This window comes from Tamandua tetradactyla, chromosome 6 (genome assembly GCF_023851605.1).
Source record: "Tamandua tetradactyla isolate mTamTet1 chromosome 6, mTamTet1.pri, whole genome shotgun sequence".
Taxonomy (NCBI): Eukaryota; Metazoa; Chordata; class Mammalia; order Pilosa; family Myrmecophagidae; genus Tamandua; species Tamandua tetradactyla.
The window spans coordinates 90,601,197-90,623,235 of record NC_135332.1 but is presented as its reverse complement, the minus strand read 5'-3'; the positions used below and the strand labels follow the sequence as shown (position 1 = coordinate 90,623,235).

Below are 22,039 nucleotides of genomic sequence, written 5' to 3'. Positions count from 1 at the left end.
TAATCCAAATAGATGCATACTCTGGATAGGGGTTTGCTTTCCCTACATGCAATACTTCTGCCAAAACTACCATCTATGGACCTACAGGATACCTTATCCATTATGGTATTCCACAGCATGGCTTTTCATCAAGGAACCCATTTCATAGGAAATGAAATGAACACATAGGGAACTCAGTGATCTTACTATGTTCCCCATCATCCTGAAGCAACTGGATAGAATGGTAGAATGGCTTTTTGAAGACTCAATTATGGTGTCAACTAGTGGCAATACCTTGAAAGGCTGAGGCAATGTTCTCCAGGAGGCTATATATACTCTAAATCCACATTCACTCTATGGTGCTGTTTCTCCTATAGCCAGGAATCAAGGGTTGAAAATAAGAGTGGCACCATTCTGCGTTATCCCTAGTGGATCACTAGAAAAAAATTTGTTTCCTATCCCTGAAACCTTAAGCTCTGGTAGTGTCCAGGTCTTAGTTCCAAAGTGAGGAGTGCTTCCACCAGGAGATATAATGACTCCACTGAACTGGGATTTAAGACTGCCACCTGGCCACTCTGGGCTCCTCATACCTCTCAATCAACAGGCAAAGAAGGGAATGCCTATTATCAGGTGGAGTGCTTGATCCTGATTAACAAGGGGGAAATAGAACACAGGGCAGGTAGAGAGTTTGCTGGATATAGGAGATTCCCTAAGGGGTCTCTTATATTACTATGTCCTGTGGTCAGTCAATGGAAAACTGCAACAATCAATCCAGGCAGGACTACCAACGGCCCAGAAACTTCAGAAATGAAGGTTTAGTTCACCCCACCAGGCAAAGAACCACGGCCAGCTGAGGTGCTTGCTGAGGGTAAAGGGAATATGGAATGAATAGAAGATAGTGATAAGTATGAACTTCGACCACACGACTGGTTAGAAATGAGGACTATAATTGTACTTTTTCCTTGTTTTATGCTTGTATATATACATAATGCCATTATCTTTGTTTTCTTCCCTCTCTTATGCCTTTATCATATAAGCTGTATTAACTTTATGTCATAATATTTAAATCACATGATTTTAAGTTTAAGAATGAGTATTACCCAAGGACATGCAACCTCTTCTGGGGATAGGATTTGTATGTTTCTGGTTGTACACAAGACAGTTAAATTAGGTTATATGAAAGAATGACTTTGTTATTGTCTTTACTTAGAGATTTAATATGGTTTAAGGAGATCTGTATGGGTGCTAAGTTGACAAGGGGTAGGCTGATGGTTAATTTCATGTGTCAACTTGGCTAGGTTATGGTGTCTATAAGCAAGAAATGGTCTGATTGCTACTGGGAGGATATTTCATGGATTTAAAATCTGTGGATTGCATCTGTATGTGATATCTACAATCAACAAAGAAGATTGTCTTCTGTAATAAGATTAAGTCTTACCCAGTCATGTGAAGGCTTTAAAGGGAGAACTGATGATTTTAACAGCTGGAAACAAGAATTTCTATCTCTACTTCAGCCAGCCTGGGAAATTCACCATTACTCTGTTCCCAATTTGTAGACTGCCCTAAGGAATTACATGAGCCAATTATTATAATAAGCCTCTTGATATTTGTTTATGTACATATCTATATATCTTATCAGTTCTGTTTTCCTACAGAATCCTAATACAACAAGCATCACTTATTCTGAATCATTTATTTAAGAAAATTTTTACATGATACAATGAAGTGTGGTAGGAATAAGTCCAGCATCTAAACATTTCCAATCACCCTCTTTACAGTTTACTTTTGGATCTTACGGTATCCATGGGAACAATGCACAATGGGCTCTGAAAGAATTACACTTGAGTGCTGAAAGGGACCATGGCTCCAGTTTTTCAATGAACTCACTGAATTGTATACTCTGGTTGAATCTACTATCTCAAATTACAAAAACCCCAAGCATGTGGATGACCGCTATTAGAAAGTCTAGCACAAAAAATCATGACCTCAAACTGTCCTCTTCAAAAAAACACCAGTGATTTATTTGAGTATATGAACTAGTTAGTATACAGATTTAAAGCCCTGGTACTAAAAATCTGCTCTTCAAGAAAACAGTCTCTATTGTTTGTCTTTTTGTAAATTGGCATAATATTTTTACTTAAAATGTTAAAATATGAAAATACTTCACTAGGAGAACAGACACCCTGGATAGAAAAATTTCTATGTAGTTAAAAAAAGACTTAAGAATTTATCCCCACTGATGGCAGCAGACTAAGCTAATTAGCCTCTATGCTGCAAAGAAGTGCAAACAAGTGAAGTTTCCCAATGCAGAAGAGAGAACACACAGCTCAATTCACAGCATCTTTAGAGCAAGCGAACAGTTTTTCCAGTCACTGTCAAGAAGTCATCATCAGCCAAGGCACGCAGTGCTTCTTCAAACATATCTTTGGTAATTGCCTTTGGGGAAGGAGGAAAGTAAGTATTATATAAATCAAGTTATCCACTGTTAAAGATAAAATAATGCTAAAGTACCATCTAGAGTCTCTTCTTCTTTGTAGCTGCATACACTTATTATTATTTAAATCAGGGGCTGGCAAACTCTTTCTATAAAGGGCAAAATGGCAAATACTGTAGGCTTTCCAGCCCATGGGGTCTCTGCTACTACTATTCAAGTCTGCCCTTGTAATGCTGAAGCCATCACAGACAATATATAAATGATGGGCATTACAAAAGCAAAGGGCTGGATTTGGTTTACGAGGCTCTTTTCCCAGGACAACTCAACTTTATTCACAAAAATACACCTAAGTACCACATTCCCCAAACAATCTATATAATACATATATTATTTATTAAATGTCAAATATTGATATTAGAACTATGCCCTTTCACCATGTAGATTAAGTATTTGATAAGAGTGCTACTCAACCGTTATGAATGACACTCTAAAGTGTATTTATCAAAACACGAAGACTTAAATATGTTAATTTACAAAAAAAGAAAGAAAAAGCAAATTATAAAACACTGTACCTATATCTATGTCGGTTTTTGAAAAGATCACCTGTATACATATACGCATAGAAAAATTCTGAGTGTTATAACAAAACCTAATTTGATCATTTCCTGATCATGGATTTCTGAGTGATTTTCCTTTTCTTTATTCTTATTAGTACTTAAAAAATACACAAAGAAAGAAAAAATAAAGCCCAAAAGCAGTTTTAAGGAAAAAAGAGAAAAACTCGATTCAACACAAATACACAATTGAACACTTACTATGTCAGACTGCCCCCGAATATCTTCAAAAAGTTGCTGGTATTTTAGAGCTGGTGTTTTGCCCTTAGATAAAATAAGTTTTTTCAAAGCTTCAGCTAATTCTTCTTTCCGTTTACGAGAGGTAGCACTCATTCCTGATTACAGACAGAAAAAATTAATGAATCATTGTAAGTGAAATCTTTGAAATCTCCACAAATACTCCTTTATTAGCGTCTAGATAATTGTCTTTGATATGTGCCTTAAAAACTGGTTCTACCATTTGCTTTATACTGATTTCAAAAATTATTTCATATATATTTTGAGTGGGCTACTTGTGACATCTTTTCTCTATTGCAACTGGGTCTCAGGCTAACAGAGGAAACCTCAAGCCAAGAAAGGTAAGTGGCTGATGCCAAAACATATCCAAAAGCATGAGTTTGAATTCTCTGCTCTTTTAAATTTTCTATATTCTAGTAGTTGCTTCTTTCCCCTGAAATATACTGCCTATAATCTGTACAGCAAGCCTAGTCTTTGGTTATGAACAAATGACTTGTTTCTTTCTTTAAAATGGATTAACACCCCTAAAAAGCAGAGGAGACAGAACACCTTTAAAATCATATAAAAATACTGTGTGTTATGTTTTTCCCCCAAGATCAGGGAAACTTTATCAGATTCTCTTGGCCTGAAAAGGCTAAGAGCCTCTGTTTCACAACAGTGAGCCTTCAGTTTTAATCTGGGAGAGCAATCAATTACTTATTTAAACAACCTTCAAATGCTTTTTTGCTCTATGCAAACAACACACCTGTGGTGAGGATAGATATGTCCACAATGCCAGTCCGGGGATCAGTTGCTGACTGCTTCAGAGCCTCTCGGTGAAGGCGTTTTGCCTCTTCGACATCAATTGCTTCAACTTTGTTTGAAAACCGCACTTTGGCATGGGCTTCTGCTAAGCGAATCAATGATTCCAGCTGTCGAGGGTATGCAGAAACCATTCCTCGGCTACTACCAATCTTCCTCATGTCTACATAAGCCTAGTTTAGAAAGGAAACAAAATCAAAACCCCTTGAAAACAGTAACCTTGGTTACAGAACTACTGCCTACCTGCCACTGAGGGGAGTTACCATCAGGCCTGGCCCTTGAATCTAGGACTTGACACATTGTGGCAGATCATGGTAACCCTGGGATGGATTCTAAGATCTTATTGGGAAATAACTTCTTGGGGAAGGTGATCTCTGACAATGTAGCTCTCTCTGGAGAAGGGGGAAGGTGTGTGAGAAAGATGTGAGGGAGGGAGGGGTGGCAACCTTGGGCACAAGGAGTCTGCTGGGCTTAGAGCAGGGATTTAACTGGGTGGTGCTGAAGAAAGCTGTTTAAGCACAAACTCCAATGTATACCCTGGCTAAGGATCCCTTCAACTAGGCAAACAAAGGATCTTACAAACATAGGTGTACCAAGCTTTTACATAGACCAACCCTCAATGACAGTGTGGCATAAAATTTAAAAGAATCTAAAAATGAAACTTTCACTTGAGCACTTTGGGAAATTCGGTTAGAATGCAAAGCCCACAAAACACAAAAAATTTCCACATCATGATACTCTGATAATCTAAAAGTGCCATCAAGTACTGCTGCCCAAGGAAGAGAAGGATATTGAAAAATGAATATAAAATACTTAAATTCACTCATTTTCCTTCTTTCAGATATCAGCAAATGAAAGTTGGGAAAAATCAGATGTGCCCATAGTTATAGTTACTAAGGATCATTGCCTGGGAGAAGATTCCAGCCTGCAGGTCGTCTGATCTTAAATTCATTGTGCTTACAATTATTTAAATATAAAAAGCGCTGGTACAACCTACACAAACGAACTATTTTCCCTGTTTTATGTTAGGGAAAGTATTTTGCAATTCAGCAGGTAAAACAGATAAAGTAAGTGCTTATAGGAAGAAGTATTTACTCTCAATGAGAGAGTTCACGTTTGAAGGGGAAGGTGTGATCACTGACGAGTGATGTGAACACGTCTGGCTAAGGCCTCATATGCTTCCAGACTTCAGCACCTCGATAAGGGCCTGGCTGGCCTCCTCGCTCAGGCGCGGCATGACGGAGCTGTGGGCATAAGCAACGTAGTCCTTCAGCACGGCCATGTCCAGGACCGCCTCCTCCAGCTGCTCCTCACTCTGGTAGTACAAGGCCACGAGGTGGTGTGCAAGGCGCCGATCGTAGGCCTCATCCTGGGGGTCCAGCATGAGGAAGATCAGGTCAAACCTGAGAAGGGTGCAAAGGAAACACAGTTGGCCCATCAACATACCCACAAATATGATTTTAAAGTAGCTCCAAGCCACCGCAGACCGTGATGAGGGAGAAGTGTCCTCTGTCCATGTGGGCAAAAGAATCTACCAGCAAACCCAGTTCACCCTGCTCGGTCTGGAGCAGGTCCCACTTCTCCTGGACCTTAGTTATCACCAGGACATGGCCTTCATCAAGCAGCTGGATCAAGGAAGTAAGACCTGCCTGAAAGAACACTGGAAGATCTAAATGATATATTCAATGGTTCTGGGGAAAAACCCAAAGCTATTTGATTTAAAGAAAGTAATTTAAATGTAAAACCCATTTCTGATATATCTACATTTGTAGCAGGAAGAGAAAAAACTCGACAATGATTTTTCAGAAACTTATCTATTGTGTGAAATTATCTGCCCTATTTTGCCTCTAAATGGTGATCTTAAAACTGAAATGAGTAGGGAGCGCTATCTGAAAAAGATTTAAAAATACAAATGAATGGTTAAAACTATCCATTGTTGAGCAGGACAACATATTTAATCCTTGCCATGAAAACCCTTGACCAACCAAATTTGAAAAATTTTGCATTAGTCAAGATTTTATGATGGTAACAGCAGTTGCTGAATTTAAGTAGTATAACTTTCTCTTAATCACCCTGAAAATTCTATGAATGAGAAAAATAAAACTACCATGCAAAGATGTTTTCATACCTTGATAACAATGTGTGAGGCAGCTGGATATTTTCAATGGTGGTCTTCTTTGGGTTCCACTGAGACTCGATAGGGTTTGCTGCTGCCAAGATGGAAGTACGTGCATTGAGCTGACAAATAATCCCAGCCTGTCAAGGAGGACAGTGCAGTCAGAAGTCTGGGTGGGTGAACTGTCTTAGTCCAACCACCTATGCCCCCACACACCCTCTGTAAACTCCACTGTCTTCACAGCTGAGTTTGGGTGACTCTGGGCACCATGAACCATGTCTCCATGATATGCTCCAACAGTCCCACTTGGGACAGTTCTTTCAAATTAGCACTACATTGCCACAATTGCCTCTCCCAAGAAAGTTTCTGTCTCCTCATCCCTTTTGAAGCGAAGAACTAAGCATTGAGTCGTGGTTTCACCAGCACAGGAGACACCAACACTGTCTCCTTTAATGTGGAGGCTATACAAAAAACTATTGTGGATGGCTCACATTCACTTTGAGATCAATCACTGGTCATCTGAACTCAATGCTCTTTTCATTCACAATGTTGACAAACCTAATGGTGGCGCACGGGCAGCTGAATCTTAAGGCCTCTCCCTGTGAAATTTCATCTGATGATTTTGACCCACTTTTTTATCCTGTGACTTAATTTTTGAATCTTTAACTGAAATTTGACAAACACACCTTTTCAGACTCCATGCAAAGGAAAGCAACAGAGCATCCATTTATTTTTGCTGCCCAACCTAATACAGTAAGCTTCTTCTATACTCAAAATTAACCAACACAAACCAAGATGCTACTAAATACCCATCTCTTACAGTAAGAAAGGAGAAGACTGAGACTAAAAACATGAAGATGACATTCATGTTTGAACTGAGAAAAAAAAATAAATGATGGAGATTTACAAACAAAAAGCCTTTCCATTGGATTCATGTCAGACTGAGTTTTAGATGGATGGTGATGACCACATCTTTCTCAGAAACCCCTTGCAAGAATTTAAAAAAATATATTTTTAGTAAGAAATCTTCACACACACACACAGTCCATACATGGCATACAATATCATCACATAGTTGTGTATTCGTCACCATGATCATTTTTAGAACATTTGCATTGCTCCAGAAAAAGAAATAAAGAAAAAGAAAAACTCATGCATTCCATACCCCTTACTCCTCCCCTCTCATTGGCCACCAGTATTTCAATCTACCCAATTTTTTAACCTTTATCCCCCCTATATTAATTTATATCATTATTTTTTACTCATCTGTCCATACCCTAGATAAAAGGAGCATCAGACACAAGATTTTCACAATCACCTAGCCACACTGTGAAAACTATATTGTTATACAATCATCTTCAAGGATCGGCTATTGGAACACAGCTCAATAATTTCAGGTACTTCCCTCCAGCCACTCTAAAACACCATAATCTGAAAAGGGGTGTCTATAAGAACAACCTTCAGGAAAACCTCTCAACTCTGAAATCTCTCAGCCACTGAAACTATGTCTCATTTCTCTTCCCCTTTTTGGTCAAGAAGGCTTTCTCAATCCCATGATGCTGGGTTCCGCCTCATTCTGGGAGTTCTATCTTATGTGGCTAGGGAGATTTACACCTGTGAGAGGGCAGTGAATTCACTTGCCAACTTGGCTTAGACCACATCTGAGCAACATAAGAGGTTCTCTGGGAGTGACTCTTAGGCATAATTATAAGCAGGCTTAGCTTGTCCTTTGCAGGAATAAGTTTTATAGGGGTGAATGCCAAGATCAAGAGCTCAGCCTATTGAATTGCTCGTCCCCACCGCTTGTGAGACTATCAAGAATTCCCCAACTAGGGAAGCTGAGTATTTCCTCCTTTCTCCACAGTCCCCCATGGGGAATTTACAAATAGTTTTTTTTTCACTGTCCAAATTACTTTGGGATATTTCAGGTCATCACACTAATCTGTACAAACCAACAAGATCTCATGCCCTATTCAAGATTCCATGTACTTAATGGTGCTCAACTAAACTAACCATACACGTTAAATTAGGTAACGTGCTACCCAAAATTTAAATTTTGTGCCAAATAAATATCTCTCCTTTTGGTCTCATACAGAAGTTGAAGTTTTAAAATATGGATGATATTGTCCTTTACCCAATATTTTGATTTACCTTAGTCCTATCCAGATCAGCTTCATTCATATCTCTAATTGAAGTCTGATCACTTTTTCAACTTTTTAAACAGTTATTGCCTGGTACTGCTGACTTCAACAGCTTCAAAGCTCTAACTCTGATTCTCAGGTATCACATAAATACTTCAATTTTACAGTGCAGGAGTCTGAAGACAAACTCAATTCGGACAAATACCACTCTGTTATAGATTGTCACATCCCTTACAAAGACGTGTTCAAATTCTGTGGATGTGGACCTATTCAGAAATAGGATAGCTGATGATGTTAGTAAGTGAGGCCAAATGAATTCAGGGTGGGACCTTAATCCACTATGAGTGGAGTCCTTACAAGGAGAGGAAATGTGGACACAGGAAGGAGAGTGAAGGACACAGATGGCATTGTGGCTGAGGGAGAAACTGAGCCACCACCAGGATGCTATGGACTTCAGAGAAAGCATGATCCTGCTGGCATGCTGATTTTGGACTTCTAGACTCCAAAACTGTGAGACAATAAATTCCTGTTGTTTAAGTCAATCAGTCTGGTATTTGTTATAGTAGTTCTGGAAAACTAAGTAACAACCAAATAGGTTAGTACAGCAGAAAACATGAAATACGATCCTAACGAAAGTATTCAAGAGATCTAGCTAAAATCAAGTATAAAAAGTACTCAAACACTAAACTTTGAAATGTCTTAAAAAAAGACAAAGTTAGAACCTAGAAAATGCTCGATTATCACGACATTCTTCTTCAGGGATCCATCCAGCTTAGAGGTGGCCTTGTCTGTGCCGTGAAGGCTGCACCCACCTTGGCAATTGAGAGGGTCTGTTGTTCCATCACTTCGTGCAGCACGGACCTTGTGCTCTCGTTCATCTTGTCAAACTCATCGATGCAACAAATGCCATTGTCACTCAGGACCAGGGCTCCTGTCTGCAGAACCAGCTGCCTGGTCTCGGGGTCTTTCATGACATAGGCAGTGAGGCCAACAGCACTGGAGCCCTTCCCGGACGTGTACTGGCCTCTGGGAACCAGGTTATAGACGTACTGCAGCAACTGGGACTTACTGGTGCCAGGATCACCACAAAGGAGGATATTGATTTCAGCACGAAATTTGCCCCTTCCTGTGTGACTAAAATCCTTTCTTGTTCCTCCAAAGAGCTGAAGTAAAATTCCCTGAAAAGAAAACACACACCTACTGCAGAGTAACTGAGATTTAGTCCATAAATGTTATGGAAGTACTTTCTTACTGTATACAAAAAGAACTACAATTCAGAAATTAAAGAAAGGTACAGGAAAATCTATGTGTTAGTACTTTGATGACTCTAGGTTATCACTTACCCATCTATCTATAAAGAGCCATCACTATGACAGAATGCTGGGCCACAGAAATTCCTATTCTGAACCTGTGTGGCCTTTTTTTTATGTAACACAGAAAATACAGAGATCAAGAGATAGACAATAACACGGTTATTCTTCTCAACCAACGAGGACGTCAGGTTGTGAGTGCCTTATTATGTAAAGACTCTGATTCCTTATCTGGGGGTGGGTGGGAGTGGGGAATGTACGCCTATGATAATCCCAAAGAACTGTAAATTCAAACCACTACTTAAAAGACCATCATTACCTTCTTTATATCTTCATGTTCATAAATGCTCGGAGCCAAGGCTGAAGCAAGTCTCTCATAAATGTCTGGTTTCCTGGAAAGTTCCTTAAGCAATTCCACACGTTTCTCTGAGAAAAGTTTCTGTTCTGCTTCTTCATCCAGGCCATGCAGACGTTTTGCATCCGTCTTCCGAAAGTGAATGACGTCAATATGGGTTTTGTAGACAGACTTCACGTTGCTCACTCTGGGATTGATGCGAATGGGCACTGCTCTGTAAATACCTGAGGGCAGCAACCGGGAAATACCCCCTGAAGCTGTGCTACTGTTTACCCCCCACCGGTGCAGGACCGCAGCGAGGGTCACAAGCACACTTGTTCAATTTCCTGGTCAGCTGTCCTCAGGAGTGCTCTCTGAGCTGAGGACTAAGGCCCGCTCCACAAAGCAAGAGGGGGCAAGGCAGGTTCTGAAAAAGACAGACCTAAAAATGTTTTCTGCTGCAACCTTGAACACCTCAGCGAATATAACCACACTGCACATAATGGTTCTGAGGGCTAATGGCACATGGTCTATGTTCAATAAATACTACTTCATTTTCCTACGCTGAACGTCCAGACTCTGTTTAGTGTTCGCTTGGAACAAAACACTAAAATCACATGCCAAAACCTTGGAAAGAGAGGAAATTTAAAAACTCATTTTTAAAAAATCACTCAAATTACTTCACAGAAAGTAAAATAATCTACTGAGTGAAAGGTAAAGACAGAATGAAGGAAAAGAATAGGAAGCATTTTTGGGTGAAGCATCCCTTCCCTGTATAAAAAGAATTTAAAAAAACTACAAGTACATTAAAAAATAGAGATGATCAACACTTTAGCCATGCTCTTTTAAAGCATCCAAAGAAAGACTTTATGTATTAATACAATGCAATAAAAGAGTATCATCTTGGCATGAAGAGAAGATCTAAATCCTGGTTCCATAAAATTTACCAAAGGGCCTTAAGTTATCTATACTTCTCTGAAACTTAGCTTTCTGATATTTAAATACCAAAATTAAACGCCAATATGAAAACAAGGTGCTCTGTCCCATTTTTTTCTGTAATGGATACATTTTAACCCTCCTTAGCTGTGCTTTTGGGAAATGAGTGGGTGAGCAGCTCTTCCTGAGTTGCTGACATAGCTCAAATCCTATTACCAGCCTCACTGAATCTGTTCACTGACAACATCAACACCACATAGTTCTGGGATGCTGCAGTGACCGGGAGAACCATCAGTTCCACAACTCAGGCTTGGGAAGAACTTAAAGACTTCACCCATCCAGGGTACCAAGTTGGAAAGAAGGTGGGCAAAGCAGACCCACACCCCACATATTCTCAATGACCTTTGATGACAGCAGAAGGCAGAGCAAGACTCTCCAATGAATCTGTGACCGAGTCAAAGGAACTACTAAAAGTGTAATTAAAATAAGACAAATACCTTCCTGAGGGAGCAGAGCCCTGTTTCTTACCTGTAACGTTCACTCTGTCACCAGGCTGAACTTTGTCAACAAGGTCATTGTGAGCAAACAGTATGACGGTGTGAGGTGTCTGTCCTGCCGGCATGTCCTCGGGAGACTCCTGGAGCTTGATCTGAGGGGACAAAGAACACGTGAGAAAGTGTGACGGACACAGGAGCTGCTGGTAGTTATACAACTCGAAGACTAAAAATTTTAATACCGAGTATCTTTACTTCTTTTTTTGCTTCTAATTTCTAGATAGTTGAAAGGTTTTTGTTTCTTTTAAAATCTGCCTGTTAGGGTAACAAAGACATTGTCCATATTTTAGAACCACACATACTCTTTGAGAGCAAAGGAAAAAAGGTTTATTTGGTCTGGAACCTAAATTTTCTATAGCACACAATCTAATTCAATCTATCTGTACAGCTCATTTGAACAACTGAAACACAGGGAGCACAGAATAAGAAAGCAGTCTTTTAATCCTGTATAGCTTTAATGTAATGCCTGGATACATCCTAGAGTATATTAAGCAGTGAATCAAAACGTATTGGGAAAATCCCTTGAGGGATGGGAGAAAAAATATGGAACTATTAAACTTTATGATCAGGCTGTGTCAAACTTTAGGGACACCCAAATCAATAGGTCAAGCCCTTGCTCTTGAGGCTTACTCTTGTGAAGCTTATGTAGGTAGCAGAGAAACTTAGCTTACCTATAAGTATGCCTAAGAATCACTTCTGGAGGACCTCTTTTGTTACTCAAAGGTGGCTCCACTCTAAGCCCAACTCTGCAAGTGAAATCACTGCCCTTCCCACTACATGGGACATGACATCCAGGGGTAAAAGTCTCCCTGGCGGCATGGAAGATGACTCCTAAGGATGAATCTGGCCCTGGTACCATAGGATCAACAACTCCAAAAAGGGGGAAAAGAAGCGTAACTAATAAAGTATCAGAGGCAGAGAGAGTTCAAATAGAGCCGAGAAGCTACTCTGGAAGTTGCTCTCACACAAGCTTCAGTTAGATTTTGCTACCTATCATAACCTGCCAACCCCCACCAGGATCATTCCAGCCAGTCCTAAAGAACACTTAAGGCAATATATATGATTCCACAAGGGTTTCATGCATTAGAGCGACTTTCCAGAAACCTAAACCTCCAGATGGGTTCCTGGACCAGGTAAGTTCTGAAACCTAGAGGGTCCAGCCTCTCCAGAACATCAGATAGTTCCATCGCCCTACCCCATATTACTGACAGACCCTTCCAACACGAAAAATTAGAATGGCCATAGCTCAAACACCCCTAAAGAGAGGGATAGAAAGATCAAAGGTAATGGTGGAATTATACAATGATAGGATTTAACAAATAAATATGACTGCTGAATCATTAAATTGATAACTCTTTTAGTCTCTGGTATCTTAGAGCAGGTAGAAGTAAAAAATATAACTGAGAGGATCACATGGTAGCCTATGACAAACTCTGGGATCTGTGCTGTAACTTGTTGAAGAGTGCTTTGAAGACTACTGCTTTTTTCTTTTTTTGATTTGTATGTATGTTATACTACACAACAAAAGAGTTAAAAAAATCTACTTGCTAATGTGATACAGGAAATGTTTGTTTAAGGATGTAGTCTATTTAGATATTCCCCTATTTGGGGTAGTGGGATTTAGGTAGTCCCCTACCCTCATTTTTTAAACCACTGTAATGGGTGTAATGAGTATCTCTGTGCCTAAGTCTATGTCTTCATCTAACAGGTATTTGCTGAGTACACATCATACCCATGTCAGGACTCTGCAGTTAAATTCCTGCCCTCATGGAGAGGAAGAGGAGAGACAACAGACAGAAAAGAGAGCATGCAACAGACCCGAGGACGACAAGCACAACAGATGGAAATGGTCAGGATAACAGCAGAGGTTTGTGGGCACAAGTGTAGGTGGAGGGGTGATGTCAGGTTGTGCAGGCCTTGGAAGCTACCCTAGGACTTCAGGTTTTATTCTAAGTTGGCCTGGGAATCCTGAGAGGATTCTGAATTGTGCCTTTATATATCCTGCTCTTAGCAGAGGCAGAGGTTCCAATAAATTTTGCCACTATCAGACAAAAATTTATATTTTAAACTTTCAATTCTTGGTTAGTAATAAAGTTGAACACTTTGCCACATGATATTTTTTCTTACAGATTTTTTGAGTCCTAATAAGGGAAATTATCTTTTGTAGTATTTTTGACACATGCTCTCTATTCAACATTAAATTCTTTCAACATTATTACAAAATAAACATTTCTAATTTCTTGTGTATATACTTTTATACTGTTATATCCATAGTAGACGATCTTCCTGCCTTTCCCCCACTTATTTCTAAGTGACATTTTAATAGCCTTAAAAAATGTCATGATCAAAAAAGTTAAAGGGTCAAACTTGCTGAACAATAACATTTGTGAGAATAGCTTCAGAAAAATTTCTCAATCCATTACTTCTAGAATAGTAGCAGTAAGACAAAATTCAATCAACTTACTGATCTCAAATGTCCTGTATACTCCTACCTGACCTACTTGAAACACATACAACCTTAAATATTTCCCACCAGAGCACCTCATGTTAAATTTGATTTAATGAATGAGGTATAAGAGCGGTCAATCTGACTTAGAGACACCCCACCATACCATCTGCTTGTCGGAGAAGGTGGAGCGGTTGTGCACCAGTGCCATGCTGTGGGTGGTGTGGCAGTGCTCGCACACGCAGGGCTCAGCGATGCGGCCACGGTCGATCTCCACGCGGGCTGTATGGGCGCAGACCTGGCACTGGAAGAAGGCCTCCTGCATCTCTGGAATCAACTGGGACGTTCGGATGACCATGCCGCTGATGGCAATGAGCTGGTCAATGTCTGTGAAGGGAAAAGGGTGGGGTGGCTTTCAGGCAAGTCCATTTTGGACAGTGCGGATCACGGGGTTTCTCCTTCCAGGCCTGGTGGCTCCCAGAGCTGAAGCCAGCTCTCCTTGTGTCTCCCTGGCGTGCTACCGGAGCCTTGCCCTGAGGGTGCAGAGATGGCGCTGGTCACAGGAGATGCTCACCTACTTGCACTCCTGTGGGGAGCAGCCAGGCAGGCTTTTCTCACTTTTCTCTAGTTTATGTTTCCTTTACAACTTAGACCATCCCAGACAACTTTCCCCTTTATTCTTTGAAGGTCTGACTATCTCCCAATGAATTTTCCACAGCTGGCTCCACACTACATTTCTCATTGTTTGTAGTCAACCAAATATGGTGTGGAGTGAACCACTGTTGGCCTTGTTGACTTGTCCCATCCTTCTAGGACTTACTGTTAATTCAGGATAGCTTTAAAATTTGATTCTATCTTCCAACTGTTAACAAATCTTCCTTGCTTCCTGCGATCCCCAACTACCATTATTATTTTACTTTAAACTGTAATTTGATGACTTTCTAAACCAGTTGGGTACCTACTACTTCCTTAACTTTTAAAAGTGTCCCTCTCACCCTAACTGCTGCTTCACCTTCTCCAGTGTCCCCACTGGAACGTCCTATCACTAGCCCTGATCCACATGACCAATGTCCAGTCGTCTCTTTGCCTTAATGTCTTATATGCCACGATCCACCAACTCGAGAATTCCACGCTAAATACCCTGGGTCCTACCACACTCCAGTTCTGTCACACCAGCACCTGCCTTCAGGCTCTGTTCCCCAACCCCTATACCTGCCCTGAAGACAAGACAACATCACAATCATCAAAATCCAAATCTTTCTATATACACATCATATCTTTTGTCTGAAGTATTTTAAGAATTGTGGGGAAAATCTTTAAAAATGCCTCAAGAAATCAGGAAGTTAACTTAGTACTGGCAGAAAGTGGTGAATGACTACATTCACTCTTAAGTTGGGCTCAGCTTGCTTTTTTTAATCTTAGGATTGAACATCCTTCTTCCATCTACCTTTTTAAAACCCCCCTGCCTCATTTCTCATCTCCTTCCTTGTCTCCTCCTCTCCTAAGGATCAAAGCCATCAGGAATATCTCCTTGTTTCCTATTTTTTCGTTCCTCATAAAGATCCCTGTCTCTGTCTTTAGGTAACCCACTCTGCTCATACCCTGGATCCCATCACCTCTTCCTTTCGTCTTCCCTACACTAACCTCCACTGTCACTTCAAACTCTTTTCTATTCCAGCAAAACTCCTTATAGACATTCATGCTTATTCCCTTGTTATTTGTCTGTATTGAAACCACTCTTTAGAAGTTCATATTCTCTTAACTATTTCCAGAGCTGCGGACTAACAACATGATTTTTTGCCCGCCCTTAACCCTTCTCCTGACTGCTCTCTCCCCATCAGTGTTTGTAGAAGTCTTTGGCTCTTTGTTGAGTTTTTCTCCATGCTTTCTTCCTTACATAGTATTAAATATTTCAGCTGCCCAGAAAAGTCCCAAATTTGAGTCTCTAGCCAAGACTTCTCAACTTTCAATAACACAATTACTATGAGCTGGAAGATTTTCACCTGGATATCCTGTGGCACTGAAACAACATATCAGAATAGTTATACAGCCACAGCTCTGTCTGTTCTCATCACCTGTACCATGGGATCATCGGAAATGTAACTTACCAGACTCTGCCTCCTGTCTGTACCTTCTCCATGTAGGCTTTACTCACTTTAAATTTTCCTGTAAGTAGCATCTGTCCTGACCTTCACCCACCTCAAAATGAGGTCATACATTAGGTATCATTTTTTTAACTTGCTTTTATTCAGTTTTACATGGTGACTATCTTCTTGGCCTAGAATTTCATTTATGATACTATTGTAACAAGAGTTGAGAGGTTATCTTGGAGGTTATTCCTATGTGTTATACTGATATCCCTTGAGTTTATGGTGTACTAAAGTGGCTACAAGGAGGCACCCGAAACTGTAGAACTGTTTTTCAGTAGCCTTGATTCTTGAAGACTGTATAACCATATAGCTTTTATAGAGTGTCCGTGTGATTGCAAAAACCTTGTGTTGATGCTCCCTTTATCCAGGGTATGGACAGATGAGTAAAAAAATAAGGACAAATAAATAAATAAATAATGGGGGGGAGTGGATAAGGGGTTAAAAAAAATTGGGTAGATTACAATACCAGTGGTTAATGGGGGACGGTAAGGGGTTTGGAATGTATGGGTTTTTCTTCTTTTTATTTCTTTCTCTAGAGTGATACAAACATTCTAAAAATGATGATGATGATGAATACACAACTGTGTGATGATATTGTAAGCCACTGATTGCACACTTTGGATGCACTATATGTTGTGTGAAGATATCTCAATAAAAATAGCAAAAAAAACAAACAAATACAATACCAATATAACAGCCAAATATTACTCTGTTCTGTGGATCTAACAATCATTCACCTAATTTCAATTTGTCCATTTAAACATGTCCATCTTATATGTTAAAAGAGGACAAAATGAACAGCACAAAAACCAACGTTTTGTACATATCCTAATGTGCAAAGGTAAATTCCATTTTCATTTCTGGATTGAAGAATGCATGTGCATGCCTATAAACAAACTGCAAAGAGCACACCATAAAGACTGCGTCAATTTACTCCCCCAAAAGGAATATCTCAGAAAATCCATGTTCTTCTCCAGCCTTAATATAGGTCATTTTTCTGAAGAGCCAATTTCATGAGAAAAAAAATTATATTTATTTAGTAAATAGCGAAGTCAAGCATTTTCTCCTGTTCATAGTACGTCTTGTTTTCTTTTATTGAAAAATTTAGGGTTTGTAGTATGTTTACCCACGGAAATATTTATCAATTTTTAACAGCTTTTGTACTTTAGTCTTCATACATGGCAAGCACCATGTATGTCCTTTATTTTCATTCCTACGGCCATATTCTGGTTAGGACACTGAGGCCACAGAGCTGAGCTACTGATTGAACTTGAATATATCTTGCACACTGAACCATTTGAGCTCTCAAAAAGAGCACTTAATGGCAAAACCTTTCTCCTCAAAAATAGGTGATGGCTCCCTATTGGTTATGGAATAAAAACCTAGATTCTTTAAGTTGGTATTCAAAGCTCTTCAGAAGCAAGGTTTTCTCTGGCTCTACCCTAAGCATTACCTCCCACATTCCCTGCTACATCCACCCAGACACAGCTCCGTTCCACTCCCTTCTTGCCTGTATTGTCTAGAATAACTTCATTTTCTTTCCAAATCCTAATTCAGAGTTCAAATCTGTAATTCAAATACCTTTTTCACAGAGAACATTTTCTACTCTGGCCCAGTGCTTTGCTCTTGGGCTGAGACATATCCTGCACTATTCTTCTATTATTCTACCTATTCTTTTATTTACTTTCCAAACTACATTTCTTTTATAAGCTAAAAATTTTCTACAGTCACTCAGAAAATGCTACATAAAATATCTATTGATATATCCCATTTGTGTAAGTTCACCTTAAGATAGAAAAGTGTTACTACCATAACAACATCTTAATTTAATATTTAACATCTTAAATTAAAAGAAGATACTGGGTTCATAAATGTATAGGGTAATGTTTCTATTATTTTGTCAATTTATAATTTAGCACCATCATTTCCACCAACAAGTCTTTTAAAGTTCTTCAATGAAGTAAGGTTTCCTGTTTATTTTCATATACAACATTTTCCTATCAAAAATATTACCTTCTGGATTTAGGTTTCTCATATTCTTAGTCTTCAATGCATTGAATGGTCTTACTTGAATCTGATGTTCTAATATCGAGTCAGGATAACGATCAAAGAAGATCTCATTGACAGCCATGTCAAAAGTTGGGATAACTTCCTGTAAAAATGGATATGAAAATGCCAAAATTAGAGTTAAGTATAAAAAAGCATTTCATGTTCAGAGCATAAAACAAACAAACAAACATGAAATAACCCTCAAACGTTATCCTATATAAACTGCACGCAGGCCTAGTATAAACCCTAGTGTCTCGATAGGGCATTGCCATTCATGGTCACATTTGGCAACACGTAGAAAGTGATTTTGCAACATACTGGCTTGTTTTAGGCTTTTAATTAGTAAAAGAATTGCGAACACATGCTTTCCTACCATGCTTTTCCTACATAATCAAAGTATTATCAAAATAAATTATGTTGTAATTGCTGCATTCAAATTTAACCTATGTCTCCACTCTAAGGCTGAGGAAACAGGCTGAAGAGCTTGGCTAAAGCTGCACAGCTAGTAAGCAGCAATGTCAAGGTCCAGCCATTCCGCTACCTCCAAAAGGCAATAAAGCTGAAACTTCTTTAATAAAACCAGCCCTAAGCGTAGAAGAAGAAAAGAATACAGTATAGTCAGTACATTCTGCCGAAAAAGGCAAGAAGCATGCAATGCATTTCTAAGATTTTTTTCCATCTAAGATAATTTACTTTGTCAAACTCAAGAAGGTACCAAATATAAGTGTCATCATGAAATGCCATCAATTAAAAACTATGGTACATCATTGGTAACATCCCAATCTCAGATATATTAAAATGTGAAAAGGGATCACCTTAAAATAGATGAGACATGGTTTTCTTTAAAGGTTCTGGTGCTTTAGAGATACACTATCTCATCACCAAGGATGCTCTGCTATCCAGACACACTCTTTCTAGATGCTTACAGTAATTTATCAAAGTCAAAGCCAAACTCTTACCTGTGGGTAGCACGTGAGTTGCCTGTAAAGATTTTTGTCAAATGATTTAATGTGTTCACAGTTTACATTTAAAAATGGCTCTCCAATAATATTAATCTATAAGATAAAAAGAAAAAATTATGTTTTGCTAACCCACTTAGCTTAAAACACACATATGTAAGATTATTTCATATACCTCCGCGAGTCGTTGCATATACAGAGGCTTGCTAATGTCTATGGAAATATTTTCTTCTTCTGTAGCCAGAGGATCAGTAAATTGTTGAAGAAATCTCTTAAAGATAGAAAGAAGAAAAGAAATAGAGCTTAATGCATTTAGGAATAAGCAACTATTCAAAATACACACAATTACAAGTATATCACTATTGAACAGACACAAATAGTATTTTTTCTTCTTAAAAATTAGAAAACAATCTAGGCCATGTCTGAATCTGCCCTGCATTATGGCTACCTAGATAAAGGTTGTAAACCCTCTCTCCAAGCATTTTCAGATCTGTAAGGAATGACTCTTAACACCTATAGCTCACCTGGAAATTTTCTTTGCATGTTGCCACATTTACATCTGTTCCCCAAATCACAAGTTTTTGGCCTAGAGACTGCTCACTCGTCACTATATCCTCTGCTGCTGGCTATAAAGAAAAATTCAACAGAACTGTTTTGACAAAATTGTCCACTTTACATTCCCAAAATGCTTTTTTCCGAAAGCTGTGCTGTGTACTCACCCCATCAGTGTGCAGATCCACCTGCAGGCCCTTCCTGGCAGATCCGAGGTCAGGCCTCTGCCTTACAGGTGTACCCCTAACACCGCTGCGTGGAGTCCCCTCTACCCGAGAGCTGGGAGTTCCATATGTCAGTGGGGAACTAACGTCAAAGTCTAGAGGAATAGCTGTACAAGCAACGGTTGAAAGATTACAATAAAATTCTGACATCAAACCAGAAACGACTAAGTCACTCGAATTCAACAGCAAATTGAACATTTGTGCTTAACTTATGGTGATTTTCCGAGGTGATTAAATGTTTCATAAAGAAAGCACAAGCTGCAAGCTTCTTTCTCAGCTCACTAAACCCTGTGGTTTGCCCCCAGTTGATGTCAGACCTGATCTCCAATCGTGGTTAAGGAACCAGCTATTCTGACAAGCCGAAACTCCTCAGGCCCAAGCTGCTGAAAAACCTACTTGAGGAATGCAGCTGCGGGGGGCTGGAGAACAAGGTATCGGCAGCGGCCGGGCTGTGCAGGTCTGCACCGGGCGAGGCGGGCATAGGTTGCAGCTCCCCCGTGGACGTGGAGTCCTCGCCCCTGCGCCGCTGAGTGGGGGACGACCTGGCATCTTCGCTTCGAGCTTGCATGATGGAAAACAGAAAAGAGCAATAACCATTCCCGCTCATATTTGGCCCCCCCATGATCTGCCAGGGCTCATTACTGAACAAGCACAAATCAAACAGACCGTGGAAATGACCAACATTCTAGCAAATGGGAAAGTGAACGCATGGTACCGCATCTGCTACACTTTAGACCTGACCTTGCTGGGTCCTTTCCCCTCGGGCTTTCTGCTAGCGTAGGAGGAAAAGCCTGAAGCCGTGGGGAGCCCTGTGTGGGTGGCGCAGGAAGGCAGTGCTTGTGTGTGTGTGTGTGTGTTGGGGGGGGGAGGGCTGCGCCCTGGTGTCTGGGCGCCGGAGGCGGGGACTGAGCGAGAGAAGAGAGAGGAACTGAGCACGAGGAGAAAAGTCCCGGTGCGGGACGGCTGGACTGAGAGTGGGGGCGGGGGGGACACGGAACATGGGCAGGGGGAACTGAGCGCGGGAAGGAGGGGACCTAGTGAGAGGAAGGGGGCTGAGCACGGGCTGGGTGAGCGTGAGGAAGGGGAACTAAGAGGGGGAGGGGGACTGAGCGCGAGGAGGGGGTTCGGAGCGAGGGGAGGGGGCTGCCCGAGCTAGGGAGTTAGAGGGAGGACTGAGTTCTGGAAGGCTGGGGCCTGGGCGCCCGGGGACTCACGCGTCTGCGGCGGCCCGGCTCGTCCTCGGCGGCTGCCGCGGCGACTCGGGGTCGAAGCCGGGGAAGACATGGGTCCAGGAGCACCTGCGGGGCGCAGAGCAGATTCGCGGGCTCAAGTCAGCTGAGAGCAGAGCTCACAGACGCGCGAGCGGCAGGCTCTTCTTCGCGCGCGGAGCCCCCCGCCAATCACCGCAGCGCGCCCACGCCGGCCCGCCCTCGGGAGGCACCACTGCTCCCCGGCAGGGGGATCCCACCCCGTTTCCCGCACTCGGATGGTCCGATCTTCGCTCGCCGACTTCGCAGAGGGCAGACTCGGCTCCTCCCCACCAGCTGCCCACCTATCCCCGCGGCATTCTCGAGTCGCCCCGCCCCCGGGAGGCACCACTGCACCCCCAATGGGAGGGAGAAACTTGTCTCCCACCACTAGGATGGTCTGATCTCTAGTCAGCCGCTGTTTGGCGCGAAACCGGGGAATCCGCCCAGATGGTGCTGGCTGAGTTGGCCTTCAGTGTCCCGTTTGTTAGGGAGGATATTGTTCCCATCACTTGGGAGTCTTTTCTATATTTCCCTTTCTTTAACTCAACCCAGGACCCAACATGGTCTTACGCCTCCCTCCGGTATTTAGTCAGGTCCAATATAACACCATCCTCTGCGGGGCCCGTGACTGCTGGCCCCACCCCTGCCGGCGTGAATCCCGCCCCCGACTCCGCCCCGCCCCTCCTGCCGCCCGCCTGTCTCTGCGCTAGGCAGTGTTTCCGGGTCCCCGACCGGTGTGCCTCTGCGTTGGGGTCCCGGGAGTCCCAGCATGGCGCCTGCAGGTTTTGATGTGCAGGGATCCCTGATGCAGCTGCAGGAGTACTTGTCCGCCACCGACCGCTGCGGGGCCGCAATGGCCGGCTATCATCTGATCCGCGGGCTGGGCCAGGAGTGCGTGTTGAGCGCCAGCTCCGCTGTTCTGGGTGGGTATCCTTCTCAGGGCCGGCACGCAC

The 22,039-nt window shown here is 41.5% G+C and overlaps 2 protein-coding genes across 5 annotated transcripts in view; one reads left to right on the top strand and one right to left on the bottom strand.

The window, feature by feature from the left end:
• Nucleotides 1-1,828: 1,828 nt before the first annotated feature.
• MCM4 (minichromosome maintenance complex component 4) lies at nucleotides 1,829-21,671 on the bottom strand. 2 transcript variants are annotated; one of them, XM_077166736.1, is made up of 17 exons: nucleotides 21,657-21,671; nucleotides 21,051-21,134; nucleotides 20,233-20,397; nucleotides 19,780-19,943; nucleotides 19,585-19,686; nucleotides 19,236-19,331; nucleotides 19,061-19,156; nucleotides 18,066-18,204; nucleotides 14,069-14,289; nucleotides 11,431-11,551; nucleotides 9,952-10,211; nucleotides 9,135-9,500; nucleotides 6,194-6,321; nucleotides 5,261-5,468; nucleotides 4,010-4,238; nucleotides 3,229-3,362; nucleotides 1,829-2,415 (listed from the first exon to the last, which is right to left on the bottom strand). In XM_077166736.1, the coding sequence occupies exons 2-17, from the start codon at nucleotides 21,118-21,120 to the stop codon at nucleotides 2,323-2,325; spliced, it is 2,592 nt and encodes an 863-aa protein (XP_077022851.1). In that variant the 5' UTR covers nucleotides 21,121-21,134; nucleotides 21,657-21,671; the 3' UTR covers nucleotides 1,829-2,322. The 2 variants fall into 2 exon arrangements, with proteins under 2 accessions (XP_077022851.1, XP_077022853.1); XM_077166738.1 differs by lacking the exons at nucleotides 21,051-21,134; nucleotides 21,657-21,671 and adding an exon at nucleotides 20,578-20,674.
• PRKDC (protein kinase, DNA-activated, catalytic subunit) overlaps nucleotides 21,532-22,039 on the top strand; it is a 282,120-nt gene continuing 281,612 nt past the window's right edge. For 2 of the 3 annotated variants that reach the window (XM_077166734.1, XM_077166733.1), the window contains exon 1: nucleotides 21,533-22,009. In XM_077166734.1, the coding sequence (XP_077022849.1) occupies nucleotides 21,856-22,009 (154 nt within the window). In that variant the 5' untranslated portion in view covers nucleotides 21,533-21,855. Of the gene's footprint in view, nucleotides 22,010-22,039 lie in introns of all 3 variants that reach the window. The other variant, XM_077166735.1, reaches the window with a different exon arrangement.

Excerpts from the sequence above, each read along its gene's own strand:
- MCM4 (XM_077166736.1), bottom strand. The coding sequence starts at position 21,120 with ATGTCTTCCCCGGCTTCGACCCCGAGTCGCCGCGGCAGCCGCCGAGGA. Across the intron at positions 19,332-19,584 it reads CATGCAAAGAAAATTTCCAG|AGATTTCTTCAACAATTTAC; the intron begins GTGAGCTATAGG and ends TCTATCTTTAAG. Across the intron at positions 4,239-5,260 it reads CCAGCCAGGCCCTTATCGAG|GCTTATGTAGACATGAGGAA; the intron begins GTGCTGAAGTCT and ends TTTCTAAACTAG.